At 45.3% G+C, this 22249-nt stretch overlaps 1 protein-coding gene across 1 annotated transcript; it reads left to right on the top strand.

The window, feature by feature from the left end:
* The first annotated feature begins 11937 nt into the window (after nt 1–11937).
* ARAF (A-Raf proto-oncogene, serine/threonine kinase) lies at nt 11938–22195 on the top strand. Its single transcript, XM_082609065.1, has 16 exons — nt 11938–12074; nt 13268–13422; nt 13562–13665; nt 14427–14529; nt 14620–14774; nt 14887–14985; nt 16426–16567; nt 16672–16699; nt 16784–16929; nt 17024–17226; nt 18950–19126; nt 19230–19276; nt 19807–19925; nt 20164–20295; nt 21286–21420; nt 21625–22195. Exons 1-16 carry the CDS (start codon nt 12035–12037, stop codon nt 21757–21759), a joined length of 1920 nt encoding a protein of 639 aa, XP_082465191.1. The 5' UTR covers nt 11938–12034; the 3' UTR covers nt 21760–22195.
* The last annotated feature ends 54 nt before the right edge of the window (nt 22196–22249 follow it).

A 22249-nucleotide genomic window follows, 5' to 3' on the forward strand; every position in this document is an offset into this window, starting at 1 on the left:
TAGAAGAAGAAGAAGAAAGAAAGAAAAAGAAAAGAAAAAAACTGGTGATCTAGAAATGTAAGAACTTTATCTGAATTAAAACTTCATATTGAGGATGAAATGTTTTTTACCATCTTAGCCTTTTTTGTTTCTTATACTTTAGTGTGACATAAATTTTAAGATTAATCTGAACAGAAATATTTGAACTCAGAGCAAAATATTTGCATCTTTTTACAATCTTGTGTTAGTTTCAGATGTATAGCAAAGTGATTCAGTTATATATATATACATATATATGTATATATATACACACATATATTCATATATATATTCTTTTTCAGATTCTTTTCCATTATAGGTTATTACAAGATACAGAATATAGTTCCCTGTGCTATACAGTAGGTCCTTGTTTATTTTATATATAGTAGTGTGTATCTGTTGATCCCAAACCCTTAATTTATACCTCCCCGCCCTGCATCTTTTTGATATAGAAATTTTTAGTGCAGTATAAATGACTAAGTCCCTGTTGAAATCTTTCAACAGTGCCACTAGAGGGCCTGCACCTTAGGAAACACTTGGTATAGTAGAGGTTGCTAGGTTTAGCAATTGCTCGTTTTAAGAGCCTTAAAAACTTTAAGATAGAAAATAACTTGCGTGAAGAAAATGAGAAAGAGGGAGACAGAGAGAGAGAGGTAGACAGTGACAACAAAGCATTAGGTGTTGATGGGTTACAGGAAGAATCTTAGATGTCCTAGGGCTTAACAGTGCCAATACTGCTCTTCAGAATTAAGAAGTACCATTTCTCATGGGAGCCTGAACTTTTAAAGAAAAAAGGTTAAAAGAAACTCACCCTTCTGTGGCATTCTTAAAAGCTTTGGCACCGTTTTTAGCATCAATTAAATTTCTTCTGGTATTACAATGCAAATTACATTGTTTTAGGAGCAAGATTGGGAATAAAGGAGTGGACAGAGGTTTAGAGAGCTAGGCTAGGCCCTGCTGGGAAGGGTGGGTCTAGGCCCTCTCATTCTGTCCCTGGTAATTTTAGCCCCCTCATCCTTAGGACCAGGGAGGGAAGAAAGGGAGTCTGATTCTACTTACTTATTCCAACTTCATGTTTACCAGCCTCTGCCTAAATTGTCTCAACCTTTGGGCACCTCACTCTACATTAATGCCTTAAGACATCTCTTTTTCCTTTTGCATTGGAAGAGGTTTCGCATGAGACAGAATGACCTTTAGACTGGAAAGTTAGGCATTATCTATAAAATTGTAAAGATTTTCAAGTGAGTGTGCATTTCTGAATGCCAAGAATTGTTATTTTTCAGTGATTTCTCAAGGGAACGCTGATAAGAAGATGTTTTGAATATTTTCCTTCCATGCCCTTTGCTAACATCATCTTTGCTCACATAGTTGTTGAGAATGTGAAACTGAGACAAAAATGTTGTGTAATCTAGAGGAAAGAAATGTTCCCAGATCCTTATCCTTGAACGAGAAATACAGTGTATTTAGCTTCTGGAGTTGCCATAACAAAATACCACAGACTGGGTGGCTTAAACAACAGAAATTTAATTCTCACAGTTCTGGAGGCTGGAAGTCCAAGATCAAGCTGCTCCCAAAGTAAATTTAATTCTGAGACCTCTTCTCCTGATTTGTAGGTGGCTGCCATCTCACTGTGTGCTCACATGACCTCTTCTTTGTGAAGGGGAGGGGAGGGAGAAGAAGAGAGGGAGGAAGGAAGGGAAAGAGGGAGAGATAAGAGAGAGAGGGGGATAGAGAGAAAGAGAGAGAGGGAGATGGAGAGAGGGAGAGAGAAAGCACTTTTTGATGTCTCTTCTTTAAAGGACACTAATCCATCACATCAGGGCTCCACCCTTATGACCTCACTTAACTGTAATTACTTCCTTAGAGCCACATCTCTAAATATAGCCACACATGTGAATTTTGAGGGGACACAACATTCACTCCATAACATATGGTGAAGATGCCTTCATTCTCTTCCATAAATAACAAGCTGAATATACTGGATGTACTTGTTCCCTATAAATATATTGGTAAAATCTCTTTAAATATTAAAGCTAAAGATGGAATTCCACAGCATAGTAAAATTTTTTCAGAAGGCTCAGAGAATATTCTCTCTATGCCTGAAGGTATTTATGTTTCCTATAAAATATCTGATTGACAGAAATATTGTGCTGAAGCATATTGTATACCTAGACTATTTCTATATTAAGCATTTAACTGCTAACCTAGAATTAAACCCAGGAATAACAGACAGGCCTTTACAAGAGGAAGGATGCTGTGTGTAGCAAAACTTCTCCTGCCACTGTGAAAAAAACCCCCAAACCCAAAAGTTTCAGGGAAACAGCAGCTTTTAAAGAGACTTTAGCCAGAGTTATATCATTATTTTGGAAAAAGCACCCAAGGTCTTGGTTTGGGGGATTGCATGGAGTCATTAAGAAAAGGAGCAGGCACTTCTGCTTCCAGCCAAGATGAAGTAACAGGTAACAGATATAACCTCCCATCTGAAAGAACCAAAATAAATGAATCAATATAAATGACAGTGGACAATATAAATGAAACAATGTTTTTTTAAGACACTGGATATCAGGCAATGAAGGACAATGATCCCTGGGATATGGAACATAAACAAGATGAGACCTGTGATTGCCCCAGCTTACTGCCTTGAGAGAGTTTCCGTGCCCAGCAAAGCGTCAGAGAATGAGATGAAGCCCAGTAGACTCCTTGAGTTGAGAAGATCTCCTGGTTGTGATAGTGTACTACAGTTTTGCAAGATGTTACCATTGGGGGAAATTTGGAAAAGGGTACATGGACTTCTCTGTATTATTTCCTACAGCTGCATGTGAATCTACAATTATGTCAAGATGAAGTTTTAAAAAATCTTAACTTTAAAAATAAGAGAGGGCTTCCCTGGTGGCACAGTGGTTGGGAGTCCGCCTGCCGATGCAGGGGACGCGGGTTCGTGCCCCTGTCCGGGAAGATCCCACGTGCCGCGGAGAGGCTGGGCCCGTGAGCCATGGCCGCTGAGCCTGTGCGTCCGGAGCCTGTGCTCTGCAACAGGAGAGGCCACAACAGTGAGAGGCCTGCGTACCACAGGAAAAAAAAAGGGTAAAAATAAGAGAAATAAAGGTGCTTTCAGATATAGAAAATCTGAAAGAATTAATCACTAGTAGACCTGCAGCATGAGAAATATTAAAGCATGTCCTTCAGGCAGAAAGCAAATGATAACAGATGGAAATCAGGACCTACACAAAGGAATGATGAGGGACTTCCCTGGTGGTCCAGTGGTTAAGAGTCTGCCTTCCAATGCAGGGGATGCCGGTTCGATCCCTGGTTGGGGAATTAAGATGCCACATGCCATGGGGCAACTAGGCCCTCATGCCACAACTACTGAGCCCACATGCCATAACTAGAGAGAAGCCTGCACACAGCAATGAAAGATTCCACGTGCTGCAACTAAGACCCGACACAGCCAATAAATAAATAAATAAATAGATAGATAAATAAATGAATAAATAAAATATTTAAAAAACCCCAGAGGAATGATGAACACTGGCCTTGGAAACTACATATGTAAATATATAAGATTTTGTATATTCAAATCTCTTTAAAGAAAATTGCCTGTTTAAACAAAAATAATAATAATGCATTATGGGATTTATAACATGTAAAAATATAATGCATGACAACAATAGTATAAATTTCAGGAGGGTAGAAATGGAAGTATGCTATTGTAGGGTTCTTATACTATATATGAAGTGGTATATTGTAACTTGAATGTAGACTATGATAAGTTAAATATGCTTACTATGAAACCTAAAGCAACCACTAAAATAACAGTTATAGCTCATAAGTCCACAAAGGAGATAACATGGAATCATCATAAAAATATCAATCCAAAAGATGGTAGAGAAAGAGATAAAAGGGCACAAAGAACAGACGGGACAAACAGAAAATGAATAGCAGGATGATAGGCTCAAACCTAACCATATCAATAATCACACTGAACATATGGTCAAACATCCAAATTAAAAGGCACAGATTGTCAGATTGGATAAAAAGGCAAGACACTACTATATGCTTCCTACAAGAAACGCTTTAAATATAAAACCAGAAATAGGTTAAAAGTAAAAGAGTGGGAACAGATACACCGTGCTAATACTAGTGAACACTAGTGGAGTGACTATATAAATATCACACAATGTTGATTCCAGAGCAAAGACCATATCACAGAAAAGGTCATTTCATAATGATAAAGTAGCCCATTAATCAAGGAGACATAACAACCCTAAACATTTATGCACCTAATAACAGTGGATCAAGATACATGAAGCAAAAACTGATTGGACTGCAAGAAGAAATAGAGATTTCAATACCCTTCTTTCAAAAGCTGATGGAACAAGTAGGCAGAAAATTAACAGGGATATAATAGATGTGAACAACACTGTATTATTCTGTTCAGGCTGCCATAACAAAAAAGACTGGGTGGCTTAAACAACAGAAATTTATTTTCTTACAGTCCTGGGAGCTGGAAGTCTAAGATCAAGGTGTTGGCAGATTTGGTTTCTCCTGAGGCCTCTCTCCTTGGCTGCAGATGGCCACCTACTCACTGTGTCCTGACATGGTTTTTTCTCTGTGTGTGTGTGTGCTCCTGGTGACTCTCCCTCTTCTTAAAAGGACATCAGTCATACTGGATTAAGACCAACCCTTATGACCTCATTGAACTTTAATTACCTCTTTAAAGGCCCTGTCACCAGATATAGTCACGTTGGGGGTTAGGGCTTCAACATATGATTGTGGGGGAATACAATTCAGTTTATAACAACACTACTAACCAGCTTGACCAGACTGACACTTATAGAACAATCCACCCAATAATAGCAGAATATATTCTTCTCAAGTGCACATGGAACATTTACCAATATAGACCATATTTGGGGCCATAAAACAAGTTTCAGTAAATTTATAAAGATTAAAGTCATACAAAGTATGTACTCTGACCAAAATGAAATTGAATTAGAAATCAATAACAGATGAATCCACTATCATAGTTGGAGTCTTCAACACCTTTCTCTTATAAATGGACAGATGCAGCAGGCAGAAACCAATAACAAAAAGATCCTTGGAAAATCCCCAAGTATTTGGAAACTAAATAACCCATGGATCAAAGAGAAATCAAGAGAAAAAATTTAAAAATCTTAGAATTTGTGGGATGCTGCTAAAGCAGTATTTAGGAGGAAATACCTATATTAGGAAAGAAGATCTCAAATCGATGAGCTTAGCTTCCACATTAAGGAACTAGAAAAAGAGGGGAAAATTAAATCCGAAGTAAGCAGATGGAAGGAACTAATAAAAATCAAAGCAAAACTCAATGAAACAGAAAACTGAAAAACAATAGAGAAAATCAATGAAATCAAAAGCTGTCTTTTTGAGATCAATAAAATTGGTAAACCTCTAGATAGACTGATGAGAAAAAAAAAAGGCACCACTTACCAAAATCACGAATGAAAGAGGTGACATGACTACAGATTCTACAGACATTAAGAAAGATAATTAGGAGAGCTTCCCTGGTGGCGCAGTGGTTGAGAGTCCGCCTGCCAATGCAGGGGACACAGGTTCGTGCCCCGGTCCGGGAAGATCCCACATGCCGCGGAGCGGCTGGGCCCGTGAGCCATGGCCGCTGAGCCTGCGTGTCCGGAGCCTGTGCTCCGCAACGGGAGAGGCCACAACAGTGAAAGCCCCACGTACCGCAAAAAAAAAAAAAAAAAAAAAAAAAAAAAGATAATTAGGGAATATTACAAACCACTTTATGGTAATAAATTTGACAACATGGATGAACTGGGCAAATTCCTTGAAAGACACAAATTACCAAGGCTCACTCCAGAAGATAATCTGATTAGCCTTAAAGAAATTGAAATTGTAGTTTAAAATGTTTCTACAGAAAAACAAAAAACAAAAAACTCCAGGCTGTGGCTTTACTGGTGAATCTACCAAATATTAAGGAGGAAATAATAACAATTCTACACAAACTCTTCCCCAAAATTGGAGAGGTGGCAATACCTCCCAACTCATCCTATGAGGCCAGCATTATCCTCATACCAAAATCAGACAATAACATTACCAGAAAAGAAAACTACAGACCAACATCCCTCAGTAATATAGGTAAAAAATTTCTAAACAAAATTTTGGCAAATCGAATTCCATAATATATTAAAATGATAATACATTGTGACCAAGTGGGATTTATCCCAGGAATGCAGAATTGGTTTAACATTTGAAAAGCAATTAATATGATTCACCACAATTACCACAATGACAAAGTAAAAAAGAAAACCATATGATCATCTAAATAGATGCAGAAAAGCATTTCACAAAATCTGATACTCACTTTGACAAAAACCCCCAGAAAATTAGGATAGCAGGGAACTTCATAGGGTATCTGGGAAAAGGAAAGGAAGGGGAAAAAAAAAGAGGAGAGCTCCTCAAGGCCATAGCCCTGGCTGGCGAAGCTGGGTACCTGCAGGCCACCAGGATTGCTAAAACATCTGTCAATGCTGGGAATGAGCCTTCTGAAATGAAACTAGCCTTCGTATTGGATTCTTTGAGATGTTTAATCTCTCGTAATCCTGTCAGTGTCCTTGAACTTGGATCATACATCAAGTTCTGCCAAGGGACATAGATCTTTGCTTTGATACTTTATTAATATCAGTGGTGATGATAGTGATAATAGGAATAGCTAACAGTTACTGCACAGCTACTATGCATCAGGCACTGTGTAAAGTTTGATATAGATTAGTTCACAGAATCTTACAACCACCCTATGATGGAAGTATTTAAAAATATATATATTAAAGATAAGGAAACCGAGACACGGAGAAAGGAAACAATTCGTCCAAGGTCACACAGTTACATAGCAGGACATGGGGATACTCACCCACTCTAACTAGACAAAAGGTCAACTCTTAAGACATTCTGGGTAACTTCAGAATTTCTCATACTACATGATGGTACACAACATGTATATGGGCGACCCAAAAACTATGAGGAATTCTTATATATACAAAGCACTAAATATAATACATATATAATATCAAGAATGATATAGCAAAGACCACATGTGGGTCATTTATCCAGAAATAATGAAAATTTATTTGGGGCATATTTGTCTGAAATCTCATTTACAATGGTTTTACAAATTGAATAAAAATTTATTGAATATGTGTGAAGTAAACCAACAGATATTAAACTTTTTTTTTCACCTTTGATGGACCTGTGGGTCAGTGTACATGTGCTTGGAATAGATATGCTAACCTTGAGAAATTTTTTACCAAATGCGTTTCTGATCAAAACCAAAAGCAAACATTTCAGAATCACTTCCTTTGGGGAAATTGCTTTTTGTTTGTTTAATTAAAACTTTAAAAATAATTGCTGAACATATTGAATTGCAATCCCTACCAAAGGAGCTACCAGGGAGGGCCAGAGGTGTGTGTCACTGTTCATGGCATTTCAAAGATGGTTCCACTGATCAGTTTGTAGGTTTATATTGATCCCTTTGTTTGACTATTAAATATTTTCATATTCGAGTTTTGCTTTATTTCTAAGAAATAAACATAGCCACCGAAGGATTTCCTCATCAGAGTAAACTTTAATAACAGAATTACAGGACCTGTTATTTGGTTTAATTATTTTTTTCTTTTTTCCCCCAGCTTTATTGAGAAATAGTTGACTTTTTCTTTTTTTTTAACTCATCTGGTCTTTGAGTTTGGAAACTGAAAATATACAAAACCGCACGTTTTATGAAAACATGGAAGTATCATATTTAACATATAAGGAACTTTTTAAAAAATTAATTTAAAACAAAAGAACCCTGTCTGTTGGTTTAATGGTATGTTTCTCATCCATTTAGATCACAGGGATAGCAAATTCAAATTACCACCCAATGCATCTTGTAGGACAGACTTTTTAATAAGGAATATTAATGTTACAGGTAGTGTTTCGGTTCACTTGCAAATTTCCCACACTTCTGACCCCTGGGTTGTATATTAAAAATGTCTTCAAGAAATATTCAGAAATGGAAACTTCCACACTCTGCTTTAGATGGAACAATTACAGTTGCACTGGCACTCATCTAAGAGCAACATTAAAGCTGGTTTGCAGCAAGTCTCAGGCCCGCACCACCTCTCATTGGCTGGGACGGCCCAAAGACCACCTGGGCTCAGAGTGACTCCCTGCAGACCACTGCAGTGGCCTAGAGGAGCCGATAATTGAGGGCGCTGAGCCAGGACTGTGGGACTCCCGGCTAAGTCTTGGTTTGTCACTCAGCAAAACGTGTATACGCAGTCCCCTCCCACAGTCATCTCTCCTGTAATGGGTTGCTGAGCGGGAGGCAGGGTGATGGGGTTTCAGAGGTGGCGTTAACCTGGCTGCCACAGGGGCGAGCAGTGGCCTTGGGAAATGGGAGTGGCAGGTTTCAGAGGGGAGCCTCAGGCACGCAGGGCTACTGGGGTAGATCCAAGATTCCTTAAGGAGGTGCCCCTGGCTTGCACCCTTGTTCAACATATTTTTGTTAACCAAACGTTTATTCCTGGGGCTCCCTCACCTCTGTCCAGTAAGGGCAGCCTGAACCTCAATTTGCTCAGCTGTAAAATGGGTAGCCTTACAACAGCAGTCGGTGAATACTTCAGGTTTTGAATGTTTCTCAGAATTTAAAATCAACACTAACAAAAATCAACAACGAGTTTAAAATCTTTTAAAAGTTTTAGGTGAATAATTTCGAGGGCGATGTCAGAAAACCATAATCAGCTAGTTTGGGTTTTAATTTTTGTTTTAATACATGGTGCTTCTGATGATTTTAATGTGATGATGATTAAAAACCCAAATCCCTTTAATGGCCTTCATGGCTTGTCAGGTACCTGTGAGGTACATGGCTGAAGTCGTGTTAGTTGGGATGGGTTTTGAGTGAGTCTATGAGTCTTTGGAGAGAACGGATTGCCTTTGAGTGAGCCTCGCCCCGCCCAATCCCCCATCCCCCACCCCATCCTTCCTCTTCCCCACACAGCACTGTGCAGTGAGCTTACCCTGGGATTTTGCTCATCTTTTTATAAACGTTGTGCAAAGGAGTCAGAAATCTGTCTTCAAATACTGCCTAGAAATTAAAGTTTTTAATCAAATTAAATAACATTTAAATGAATTGAAATTTAAAATGCACTCTCCCCATCCATGAAATTATTGTTTCTCCTGGTGAGCATTTTGGAGCCCCTCACTGAGCTCCAGCTGGAGTTGTTCCTTACCCCACGTGGCGCTAAGGTGGCCGTCAGGGCTCCTGCACTGGGAGACAGGCATGCCTGGTCCAGGGACCCAACTTCAGAACAGAGAATTTGTTTTTAAATCCTCTAATCAATAAGAATTCATAAGAAATCAAATGTTTAGAATTACGTTTGAAGCCATTTTTTGCCATGCATTTTAAAAATCAAGGTATATTTTACATACAATAAAATATGCCCATTTTCAGTATAGAGTTCAATGAATCTTGACAAATGCATAGAGAACGGCCCAATCAACCTCCAAAATTCCTTCATGCTCATCCCAGTCATTCTCCCCCAAGACAACAACTAGTTTGATTTCCTTCACTACAGATTATTTTTCCTGGCTTAGAATTTCATACAAATGGAATAATTACAGTATTTCTATTTTGTGTCTGGCTTCTTTCACTAAACCTTGTGCTTATGAACTTCACAGACATATGAAGTAGTTTGTCCCTTTCATTTGCTAAGTAGTATTCCATGATCCCATTGTTGTGTTTCTTTGTCAATTCTTATGTTGTTGGACTCCTGGGATGTTTCCAGTTTTTTTGCTATCATGAAGAACGCTAATGTGAACATTTGAGCACAAGTTTTTTGTGTGGACATATTGCGGTAACATGCTGTGGCGGGCTCACCAGAGCCAATTTTGCAAATCTCTTCTCAACTCTGGTTCTGTGACGTCATATTAGTACACAGTTTGAAATAAGCCATGATGGGAGTATTTACACCATAGTTGACAATCGCTACAAATTAGAGCTTTTTCCCCCCGGAGAGCTGGTTGGTAAACATTTACCAGCACACCATTGGACATACGTTTTCTTTTTTTTTTTTTGGAGTAAATACCTAGGAGTGAGATTGCTGGATTGCATGGTATGTCTGTTTTACTTTATATGAAGCCGCCAAACTGTTTTCAAAGTGGTGTAACATTTTACACTCCCAATAGCAACATATGAAAGTTCCAGTTGCTCCACATTCTCATGAATACGTGGTATTGTCAGTCTTTTTAATTTTAGCCATTGAAAGAAGATCTGAATAGAAGAGGGGTGATGGGAAATGGGGGTTATATGGCAGCCCAGTAAGCTGTACATTTGTCTCTCTCCTTATAGACAGAGAAAGTCCTCAGTAAATCCAAGTTGAAGCATGTTGAGATCCCCTCACATAATGCCCTTTCCCTGATCCTTCCCATTTTATCGCAGAGGAATGCTGAGGCTCCTAATGGGAGAAGGTAGTCACTTCAAACACAACAGGCTGCGTTCATACTGTTGGGGAATAATTAAAAATAAAATCTTGTGCCAACCCAGTGAATTCGCTCCACAAAGGTAAAAAAGAATGAAATAGTTTTATTGTCGAATAAGCATTAAACCAGCTCGTGATGTGCATCACAAGCAATTCACTGAAGAGATTTCAGAGAAGGAAAGAAACCTCATCCTTTTATATAGCCAGGCAGAAACAACCCATTGCATACATGTTCTTAAGACAGATGATAACTTGCCCTCAAGAGAACTTGACAGCACCTTTTACTACACACAGGTCATCTCAAATTCCCTGGTAATCGGTGTAGCCATCTGCCTTTAGGCAAAGGAAGAATAAAACACATATCTCTTTGACAAGCAGGTGACGACTTGGAGCCAGCCGCCTAGGTCAAATTCCTAGGGTCATGGAGATAGGGCACTATCTCCGCTGACGTTTACATTTCAAAGAGATGGCTCCCAGGCCCTCAAGAACAACATTCCTGAGTTGTAAAACTGGCAGGAGGCCTATTTAGATTTTTTAAAGAGTTACATATATCTTGAAGGTATGGAGAAAAAAATTAGACGTTTTCTGAAGGAAATACTCCAAGAAAAGGGAGGATGGAAAGTCTCTTTCACTTGTGACATCAGGAAAAATTCAACTTTTAAAAACTTTGTGTCTACCCTACGATACTTCCACACTCTTCCCTGCGTTATGGCCTACTCCAGGTCCACAATTTCCCCTGACCTTCTACTATTAGTCTTTCAAAATCCTTATCAACTCCATTCCTAAAGGAAGCCTCCCCAAACAGCAGGCCGCCACTCCTAGAGCCACAGCCACGGCCACACTAGAGACTCGCTGTTATCAAAGGCTATGACTACAGTCTCTTAGAATTGGAAAACTTTGCAGATATTTGGTCTGATTCTAACCCATTTCAAAGACGGTAAAACTGAGACATAGGAAAATCCCAAATGGGTACTTAGGGCGCTGGGTCACACTGGAGCAAAAAGGACGCTTAAGGATCCCCCGCCCAAATTCGGGGATCCCTAAAGTCAGCCCCAGGTGACCAAAAAAAAAAAAAAAAAAAACACCCTGCTTGATTCCACTACGGCACGATTGGGGTTAAAGCCCATGGAACGCAGGTCTCCCGACTGCGCCTGCGTGAGTCAGGACGTGCGAATTTGCCCTGGACCCTGACGTTTCAGGTAGCCCCTCCTAATGCGGAACACGACCCACATTCCGCCGGTCCTGCCTTGACAGGCGTGACCCTAATCCAGTAAGAATGGAGGGCTGAGTCCTCTGGAGCCAATAGCCAAAGCCCAAGGGGCGGTGGAGGCGGACTCTGTAAGGAAACAAGAAGACAGGCCCAAGATGGAGGCGGCGGCGGCTGTAGCGGCGTGACAGGTGAGGGCGGGCCCGGCAGGGTTAGGTTTCTGGAGCGACCGCTGGGCTCGGGTAGGGAGCCGGGACCGAAAGCTCAGCTCCAGGATGGCTGCGCCTGGGCCCCAATGCCCCCCGCCCGGAACCGGAGGAGTGGTTTGACCCGGGGTGAGACCATCGTCGACAACGCGGGGGGGGTGTAGCCTGGAATAGGGGTGCAAGGCTGCGGGGGATGGTTTCGCCCGTCGCGTGTGGCAGCGCGCCTGCGCAGAGCTGGAAGGCCCTCGGTGGGCGGGGCCGGGCCGAATGGGGCTTGCGTTGTGGTGTCTTGTCATGTGCAGTCCCTCTTAACCTCCTTAAGGTATCTGATGACCCTTGCTTACCGACAACGGGGAATGCGTGAAGACGTAGCTCACTTCTCTCTTTCCTTATTCTGGATCAGTGTCTAGCCCACTAGGAGAATGTTTGAGGATTCCCCCATTCCTCCTCTTTAACCCTCCCCAGCCTCCTTCCATTATCACCAGTAATATGACTGCAACCCTTTCATTAGTTGTCAGGGAGAATTTTGGAGCGCCCTCCGCCCCACCCGCGCTTTACCCCCATTTATCTCACCTCAACCATGTCTGGTGATGCTCCATTACCCTCCTTTCTCCCATGACAGTGTCTGGTGACACCCGTTATCCACTCTTCTTCCCATTACAGTCCCTAGTGACCCCTATTACATCTCCCCTCAGCGTAGTGTCTGCTGAGCCTCTATGAACTCCCCATCACAGTCTGGTGACTCCCATTAGCCACCTAACACGGTATCCATGAACCTACCATCATTACAGTTCAGGGCTTTGGGATGCCCACAGTGCCCTTATGAACACTGTTTGGTGCAATTCCCATTTCCCTCAAACTAAGGGCAGTATCTGATGATCCTCTGTTAGTTCCCCATCACCCTGTCTGTGACTCACCCCACACCACAGCATACGAACCGCCTTCTCCATTAGAAAGCCAGGGCAGCCTGTTCATGTCTATTATGTACCTGACAGGCCCCAGTGCAGTGCGTGCTGACTTCCCCGTTAGTCCCTAGCACGGAGACTTATGTGCTCCTGTGCCCTCCGGGACAGTGTGTGTACCTCTCACTATGTCCTACCCCCCACCCCACCCCGCCCTACGCAGTGAATCCGAGACCTTGGCACTTAAGTGTGAGACAGACAACAGGAGTGGCTGAGCAGAGGAGGAACTGGATCCCTTGGGCTGTGTGGAAATTAGGCTACAAGGAGTGACGTGGAGCTGGGAGACTGAATTTTTGACCCCTGCCACTTTGCTTCCAGACCATCATTATGGGACCTCTGAATTTTCCCTCTGTCTTCTAGGAGCCCCATGGCACCTGCTCAGCCCCACCTTAGCCCGTCTTGACAAAGTCCTAGGCTCCATGGAGCCACCACGGGGCCCCCCTGCCAACGGGGCCGAGCCGTCCCGGGCAGTGGGCACCGTCAAAGTGTACCTGCCCAACAAGCAACGCACGGTGGTGAGTCTGACGGGAGCAAAACTGGCAAGGGGTGGGCGTGGACCCGGTTTTAAATCTTGGATCAGAAAGGTGACAAGGGCTGGGAGAGTCAGCTGGGGACCCCACTGAGTGCTGACTCCTCACATCTACACACACACAGGTGACTGTCCGGGATGGCATGAGTGTCTATGACTCTCTAGACAAGGCCCTCAAGGTGCGGGGACTCAATCAGGATTGCTGTGTGGTCTACCGGCTCATCAAGGGGTAAGTGTGGCACCGCCACCTCCAACTGGGTGCGCAGCCTTCCAGCCCCTCCTCAGAGTCATGCGACTCTCCACTCTGCTGTGCAGTCTCCGTTAGTCTTCCCTTCATTCAGTGAATCCGTGAGTGCATCCAGCTTTTGTCTTATTACTTCATTAGTTTATTGGCCTGTAAGGGCAGCAACTCATTTCCTTCTTGCACCCCAAATCCTCACCGTGCTCCGTCATGTCCTCCCGGAATTCATCTATTTCATCTTTCACTGTTTTATCAATTTGTCAGCCCTCTCCTTCCTCCGTTTCCTTGTTCTCTGTCTGCTGTGTGGGCCTCGCTGACCTTCCATTTATTCCTCCGTTTTAGAGTTCCTTAACTTTTTTGTATTCAATTCACGCATTGCTTTTTATTTGTTATTTCAGTGCCTCACCAGCTGCTTTGTCGGGGGCTTGCTCAGGACTTCTAAGATTTAGTTGTTTCTTCAGTCTCATTTGCTCCTCGTCTTGTGGCTAAGAGCATGGACTCTTCGCACTGTCCTGCCACTCACAATCCCTTGTGGCTCTGGACAAGTCATTTCATCCCCCTGAGCCTCAGTTTCCCCATACATAAAGTGGGGGCAAGGATAGTACTAGTTCCTAGAGTTGCTGTACTGAGAATGAAGCATGTCATCTATTATTGCATGGATGGCAGGCTTGGAGGGACTTTTGGGGGGTTCCCTTCTTCCCCATGGCCCCGTCCACCCTCCCACTCACTCCCTTCCATGCCTTCTGCAGGCGAAAGACAGTCACCGCCTGGGACACAGCCATTGCCCCCCTGGATGGCGAGGAGCTCATTGTGGAGGTCCTCGAAGACGTCCCCCTGACCATGCACAATTTTGTGAGTGCAGGGTAGAAAGTGGGGGCAGACCGTGGGTGTGGCGGGAGGGTCCCTGACCAGGCCTCAATCTTCTCTACTCTGTGACAGCAGGTACGGAAGACGTTCTTCAGCCTGGCCTTTTGTGACTTCTGCCTTAAGTTTCTGTTCCATGGCTTCCGCTGCCAAACCTGTGGATACAAGTTCCACCAGCATTGTTCCTCCAAGGTCCCCACAGTCTGTGTCGACATGAGTACCAACCGCCAACAGTGAGCCTGGCCTGGGGTGGGCAGGGGGATGGGGAGGACAGAGGCCCAGCCACAAGGCTCTTACAGACAGCTGACCCATGTTCCCTTGCTTTACACCCTGAATGCCCTCAAGGTTCTACCACAGTGTCCAAGATTTGTCCGGAGGCTCCAGACAGCATGAGGCTCCCTCGAACCGCCCCCTGAATGAGCCACTCACCCCTCAGGGTCCCAGGTAGGGAACGCCTTAGCTGAAGCGCCGCTGTCAGAAGAAAAAGATCTGGAGGCCTCCGTAGAGTACAAGCCATACTTAATTCATTTGTTTACTCCATGAACATTTATTTAGCACCTACAAGTGTGAGTAAGGGCATGGAGCTCTGGGGCCTTGGGTGAGTCCCCTAATCTCTCTGGGCCTTAGTTTTCTCATCTGTAAAGAGCAGATAATGACCACATAGGGTTCTGGTGAGGATTAAATGAGTTAAGACGTGTCCAATGCTTAGAACAAGATCTGGTATAAGATAAGTTCTTATTAATTATAATATATATCTATATATATGCATCTAACTACTTAGTTAATTCTTCCAGTATAACCACGCTCAAGCCTTTCCACTTTGAAATACATATTATTTTATCATAAATTCCCTTTCACTTCTCCTTTATGTTAAGTATTATAATACTATAGTATTTCAATGTTGAAATATATTATTGCTCTAATATATCGTGTTCATATGATATGCATTTTATATATCTATATTTTATAATGTCAATATTTATATGATATATTTATGCTATTATGTGTTATGTTGATAATATTTTTATATAATGTAGAACATCAAACATTTTTATGTAATGTATGAAATAGTAAAGTTAGAGCATTATGTTATTTTTAATTATGGGTATATGTGAATAAATTATCTATGAATTGCATTTCAGGATAGTGAAGGGACCGTTAAGAAATATTTTTGTAACATTATAATATATTTAGTATATATCATGTATAACAGATGTGTATGTGTAACATATAACATTATTATACGATGTGTAAAGCATCGTAATGTTAATATAGATAACATACTGTATGTTATATAATACATAATATATTTGAATAGTACATATAATTATACAATATTATATATTGCTCTTCCCCCACTATCTGCATGGCTTGCTGTCCTTCCTTTAAGTCTTTGCTCAAATGTCACTTGCTCAGAGAAGCCTTTCCTGACATCACCAGGGACACTTCCTGTCTCCTTATGTTGCTTTAGTTTTTGCTTTATTGCACCTATCACCATTGGACATATTAAATATTCTTTGTTTTTTATTCCTCTTTTTTCCTGCTGCAGTCAGCCCCATGAGGGCAAGAACCTTTATTTGTTTTTTGTTTCTTTGTGTTTTTTTTATTTTAAAATTTTAGTACAGTTCAAATCAGCATGCGTGTAGAACCTTTATTTGTTTCATTCACAGTTTTATTTCCACTACCTAGAATGGTATCTGGCACATGGCAGGCACTCAGTCAACGCTTCTTGAACAAATGCATAATAGTAATGACAGTGGACGTTTACTCTGTGTGAGCTAAACACACACTTAGGACGGGACGGGGCGGGGCGTGGGCGGTGGTGGCAGCTCTACTGGTTTTCTCATTCACTCGACAGTGATTTCACAGCCTTTCCCCTGCCAGCTCCTGCACCCAGCACCGCGACCCCAAGCACTTCCCCTTCCCTGCCCCGGCCAACGCCCCCCTGCAGCGCATCCGCTCCACATCCACCCCCAACGTCCACATGGTCAGCACCACGGCCCCCATGGACTCCGGCCTCATCCAGGTTGGTGTCGAGGTGGGAGGTCACGGGGGAGCACCGGGCAGAGGGGAGGGCCATTCCTGTTGTCTTCCATGTCCTCTCTCTGACGCCCAGCCCTCTTCTTCCAGCTCCCTGCCCAGAGTTTCAACACTGACGGTGAGCCCCCCGCTACCTGCACCCTGAGTCCCCCACCCCACCCCACCCCACCCGGCTCCACTCACATCCTCTCCGCAACTGCAGCTGCCGGGAATAGAGGTGGTGGCGATGGAACCCCCCGGGGGAGCCCCAGCCCAGCCAGCGTGTCCTCGGGGAGGAAGTCCCCACATTCCAAGTCCCCGTCAGAGCAGCGGGAGCGGAAGTCCTTGGCCGATGACAAGAAGAAAGTGGTGAGCTCCAAGGGGCACCTTTGGTGGGGGCACCGCAGGCCGAGTGATGAGGGGTGTGGGCAGGCCCCTGAGATGCCGCCCTTGTGGCCCGCAGAAGAATCTGGGGTACCGGGACTCGGGCTATTACTGGGAGGTGCCACCCAGTGAGGTGCAGCTGCTGAAGAGGATCGGGACGGGCTCGTTTGGGACCGTGTTTCGTGGGCGGTGGCACGGCGATGTGGCCGTGAAGGTGCTCAAGGTGGCCCAACCCACAGCTGAGCAGGCCCAGGCCTTCAAGAACGAGATGCAGGTGCTCAGGTGAGATGGCTCGCGCGCAGGGATGGGGGCAGGGGCGGTGGGCACCGCCTTGGTGCCTCTCTGGGGAAAGGCCATACTGAAGGCACTTCCTGCACATCCCCTGTGTTTGTGTGGTGTTACAACCATAATGGTAAGTTTCTTCTCTATCAGAGAAGCCCCTTTCCCCTCTGGGAAAGGGGTATGTTTAGAGGACCTCTGGTCACATTGGTGTTTGCGTTTGTGTAAATACTGATATTAATTAATGGCTCTGCCTCCAAAATGTGGGTCTTTTCATTTGTCTGCTGTGAAATGGGTATCACTAATGTTACTGTGGTACTTATATCAATAGCATAATGTGAGTTCACTGCATCGCCAGGCAGCCTGGCGTCCTTCCCTCTCCTCTGCTTGTTCTGCATCATTAGTATATGTTTATTGTGTTGCCTTGTTATTAATTATAACAATACCATACTTTAAAGAACAGTATTAGAACTATAAACAGAACCATAACTTAATCATTGTTTGATTAATGATTGTGGTTGCTCTACCTAATATATCATTCATACTATATTAACTCATTTGTGCTAAGAAACCCTGGCGCTCCGTTTTTGCCACCCTAGTTCCTACCACTCCTGGGGTTGCCAGTGTGGGCTTTCCCCTCTGACAAGTGGGCACAACTGTGTTGCAGAGTTGACATTATCGTAATTCCTTGTGCTATTTTAATACTCATCCTCATAATGGATGCCACAGTAAGGAAATTTTCAGTCTCTGCTCCTCTCTATGAAATGGCAATGATTTGAGCAGGCTGTGAATTTACGTTGTGTTCGTATTGAAACTATAACCTAACTGCTGTGAAGAATACTAATGCGCTGTGAGCAAAATTGCAGAAGCGTTGTTGATGTTATTTGCGTGTAAGTTACCATTGTAACTGCAGTTAATACTTCTATAAGGAATGAAAGTTTTCTTCTAAATGAGGGTGGCTCCATTCATACAGGACAGAGTTTCTGTCAGGTAACCTAGGTACCCAGTAGCGATAACAGCAAGGACAGTGATGTTTTCAGAGTGCTTGCTTGTGTTCAGCTGTTCTCATAAGCACCTTATAGGTTATTTACTCACACATTCCTCCCAACACCCCTGTCAGGTAGCTCACAGAATTATCACAGTTTTTCAGTTGAGGAAAATGAGGCACAGAGAAGTTAAGTGTCTTCCCTGAGATTGTACAGTGAGTACCCAGGGAAGCCTGGATTGGAACTTAGGATCTAATTTGAGTCCAAATCCCAAGCTCTTTACCTCTAAGCCTCTCATGGTTAACAGGATATAGTCACACATCACTGATATTTTTACCCAGCATTTATCAATATTATGTTGATATATCACTGATGAAGGTTGGCATTCCACTTTCTCATCTCAAATGGTCACAGGCTCAGGTCATGGTCAGGGTCAGAGGTATGGCAGGTATTGATGATTAAGACACTCCTGGTCAGTAGGGGGTGAGGGGTGATCCCTCCCTCCTGCTTTTGTTGGGAGACTTGGATGAGGAAGCCCAGGACGTAAGCGCCCAGCGTGGAATCATAGCCCAGCAAACATATCTCACAACTTCATTGAATCTGGCCATAGTCTGGCCCTGAGCCTCCTGAAAGCCAGGGTGGGGATGATGGCAGAAGGCAGCAGTGAACAGCGCCATTCCCAATGCTCAGAAAGTTGCTGTTTACCCTCCCTGCCCTGATACCTTCTGCCCTGCCTGCAGGAAGACACGTCACGTCAACATCTTGCTATTCATGGGCTTCATGACCCGGCCGGGATTTGCTATCATCACACAGTGGTGCGAGGGCTCTAGTCTCTACCGCCACCTGCACGTGGCCGACACACGCTTCGACATGGTCCAGCTCATTGATGTGGCCCGGCAGACTGCCCAGGGCATGGAGTGAGCGTCCTGGCCCGGGGACTAGGGAGGGGCCTGGGGGATCCGGGGGTGGGGAGATGAGGTAGCCCCCAGACAATCTGACACCTGCTTGTACTCCCAACAGCTACCTCCATGCCAAGAACATCATCCACCGAGATCTCAAGTCTAACAGTATCTACATGTTCCTCTAAGGGCTGGGCTGGGGTGGGGGGCATCAAACAGGCTTAGAGGGATGGCTCTTGTGGGAGGCTTTCTGGGGGCAAACAGGGAGGGGCACATGTGGCATTTCCCTTTGCCAGGTGCCAGAGCTGTGGCTGGTGAGGGGCCTTTAATGGGAGTCTCTTGGTCAGGAGTCAGGATTTTGGCTGGTTCAGGTGCTCTTCTTCGGGACTCTGGTCAGGGTCTGAGGAACGGCAGCTGTGGAGGGCGTTAGGGGGAGCTCCTGACCAGTGTCACAGGCATGGTGAGTGTGGGTGCCATTAGAGGAGCTTCCTAGTCAGGAGTCACAGGAGGGCCAAGTGTAGGGGGCATTAATTGGAGCTCCCCACCCAAGTCAAGGTTGTGGCTAGTTTGTGTGACATTGCGGGGCTTCTGGTCAGGGTTAGAGGCATGACTGGTGTGGAGGTGTCAACGAGAGCCTCCCAGTCAGGGCGAGAAGCCTGGCTACTGGGAGTCCCTGTAGTGGCCCTTGACCCTGGCGGACATCTTCCTACACGAGGGGCTCACGGTGAAGATCGGGGACTTCGGCCTGGCCACAGTGAAGACGCGGTGGAGTGGGGCCCAGCCTTTGGAGCAGCCCTCGGGCTCTGTGCTATGGATGGTGAGTTGGGCCAGGCTGGACTGGGGGCATATAGGGACATGGGCTGCTGGGCTAGGATGTGGGAGGCCAAGTGGGGCCGGGGATGCCTGTACCCCGAGGTGTGGGTGTCTGGACTGCTCATGCTTCACCCCGTGTGGGTGGCTCTGAGTTACACCCAGTGTGGCTGGTGGGCCCTGGGCCTATGGGCCAGTCATTTGCTGACCTCCACATTCCTCCTGCCCGGTCTGGCCTATTGAAGGCAGCTGAGGTGATCCGTATGCAGGACCCGAACCCCTACAGCTTCCAGTCGGATGTCTACGCCTATGGGGTTGTGCTCTACGAGCTCATGACCGGCTCGCTGCCTTACAGCCACATTGGCAGCCGTGACCAGGTGAGCCCCATGCCTTACCTGCTATCTCCCAGGCCAAGGGATCCCCTCAGCCTCCAAACCTCTGATCTCCACCTTTGCACAGACCAAGAACACCACACTTCCCCCAGAAACCCCAAGTTTTCTGAGCTGAGGATTCCCAGATTCCTCTGGGTCTTCCGTACCCAGAATTCCCTCCTTCACCCACATCTACTCCTCTGGGTCCTCAAAGTCCAGAATCTCCTGAATACCTTATACCCAGAATCCCCCTAGGCCCCCAAAAGCCCAGAAGCCCTCTGGACCCCTGGACACACACAGTCCTCTGGCCTGGGTACTCAAACTCTCCAAAGTCCCCAAAGCCCGGAATCCCATTTCTCCCAGAAACAATCCCTTTGTACTTCTGGAATCCTCACAGATACCTACAACCATTCAGGCCTTAGGTATCTGTCAGACTTCAGGGCCCTTGAATCCACAGTACTCTAGGCCCCAGACATTTCTCCAGGTTCAAGGCCTGGAATCTCCCAGACCCTCAGAAACCCAGGATCCTGTAGGCTTCACGTACCAATAGTCTTTGGGTCTTGAGCACTCACAGTCGTACAGACCACGTGGACCCATAGTCCTGTAGGCCCCAGACCTCTACAGAAATACAAACTACTGAGGGCTAGAATCCTTTAGCTTCCTCCAGACCCAGAACTTCATGTTTCCCCCAGACTCAGTACTTTCTAGGCCTCTAAGCCCCCTAGAAACCTGTGGACCCATAATCATCTGGGCCCCGGATACCTACAGTCCTTGACTTCCCCCAAGCTTAAATCCTTCTGTTCTGTAAGCAGAGAATCCTAAGTCCTCAGAGACCCAGACTCTTTAGATCCACAAGATACCCACAATCCTCTGGGCCCCAATACCCAGAATACCCCAGTTCTCCTAAAAGGAGCCCTCCAGGTCCCTCAAGACTCAGAATTCCCTGGGCTTCCCAGCCCAGACCCCCAGATCACCCTATTCCTGTCCCCCTCCCAGATTATCTTTATGGTGGGCCGTGGCTATCTGTCCCCGGACCTCAGCAAAATCTCCAGCAACTGCCCCAAGGCCATGAGGCGCCTGCTGTCTGACTGCCTCAAGTTCCAGCGGGAGGAGCGGCCCCTCTTCCCCCAGGTGGGCCGAGGAGGAGGGCTGGACACCCTGGGGTGGGAGCCTCTGAGGAGAAGGACTCTGAGGTGTGAATGTGAACTGTGTTGTGTTCAAGGCTCCGAGGTGTACAATGTGTGTGAGTGTGTGCTTCCCATTAGGCTGGGGTCTGGGGGTGTCGGGGTGCCCACGCGGCTCTGGACACCCCTCCTCACCCGCCCCTGCCCCCAGATCCTGGCCACGATTGAGCTGCTGCAGCGGTCACTCCCCAAGATTGAGCGGAGTGCCTCCGAACCCTCCTTGCACCGTACCCAGGCTGATGAGTTGCCTGCCTGCCTACTCAGCGCAGCCCGCCTTGTGCCTTAAGCCCTACCCCCAGCCACCAGGGAGCCAATGTCAACCTGCCACGCCAAGGAGCCCTGTCCACCAACCAATCAATGTTCTGTCTCTGCCCCGTTACTGCCTCAGGATCCCCCATCCCTGCCCTGGGAGATGAGGGGGTGCCCATGTACTTTTCAAGTTCTTCTGGAATTGGGGGACCCTCGAAGACCGAGACCCCTGCCGCCTCCATAATTCGGTTTCCTCTTGGCTTTGGCGATACTTCTAAATTCAGGAGCTCCTCCATCTCCAACGGCTGGGATTTGTGGCAGGGATTCCACTCAGAACCTCTCTGGAATTTGTGCCTGATGTGCCTTCCACTGGATTTTGGGGTCCCCAGCACCCCATGTGTATTTTGGGGGTCCCCTCTGTCTCCCACCATTCAAGGACTCCCCTCTTTCTTCACCAAGAAGCACAGAATTCTGCTGGGCCTTTGCTTGTTTATTTTTCTTCCCGACTCTTCTCATGGGGTTCAGAG

This window comes from Mesoplodon mirus (genome assembly GCF_964341445.2).
Source record: "Mesoplodon mirus genome assembly, chromosome: X".
NCBI classification, from domain to species: domain Eukaryota; kingdom Metazoa; phylum Chordata; class Mammalia; order Artiodactyla; family Ziphiidae; genus Mesoplodon; species Mesoplodon mirus.

What these genes read in the sequence shown, in the direction of transcription:
- ARAF (XM_082609065.1), top strand. Translation starts at nt 12,035, where the DNA reads ATGCCCCCCGCCCGGAACCGGAGGAGTGGTTTGACCCGGG. An exon ending in CCAGAGTTTCAACACTGACG is followed by an intron (nt 16,700 to 16,783) that starts GTGAGCCCCCCG and finishes CCGCAACTGCAG; the next exon opens with CTGCCGGGAATAGAGGTGGT. An exon ending in AGCGGCCCCTCTTCCCCCAG is followed by an intron (nt 21,421 to 21,624) that starts GTGGGCCGAGGA and finishes CCCTGCCCCCAG; the next exon opens with ATCCTGGCCACGATTGAGCT.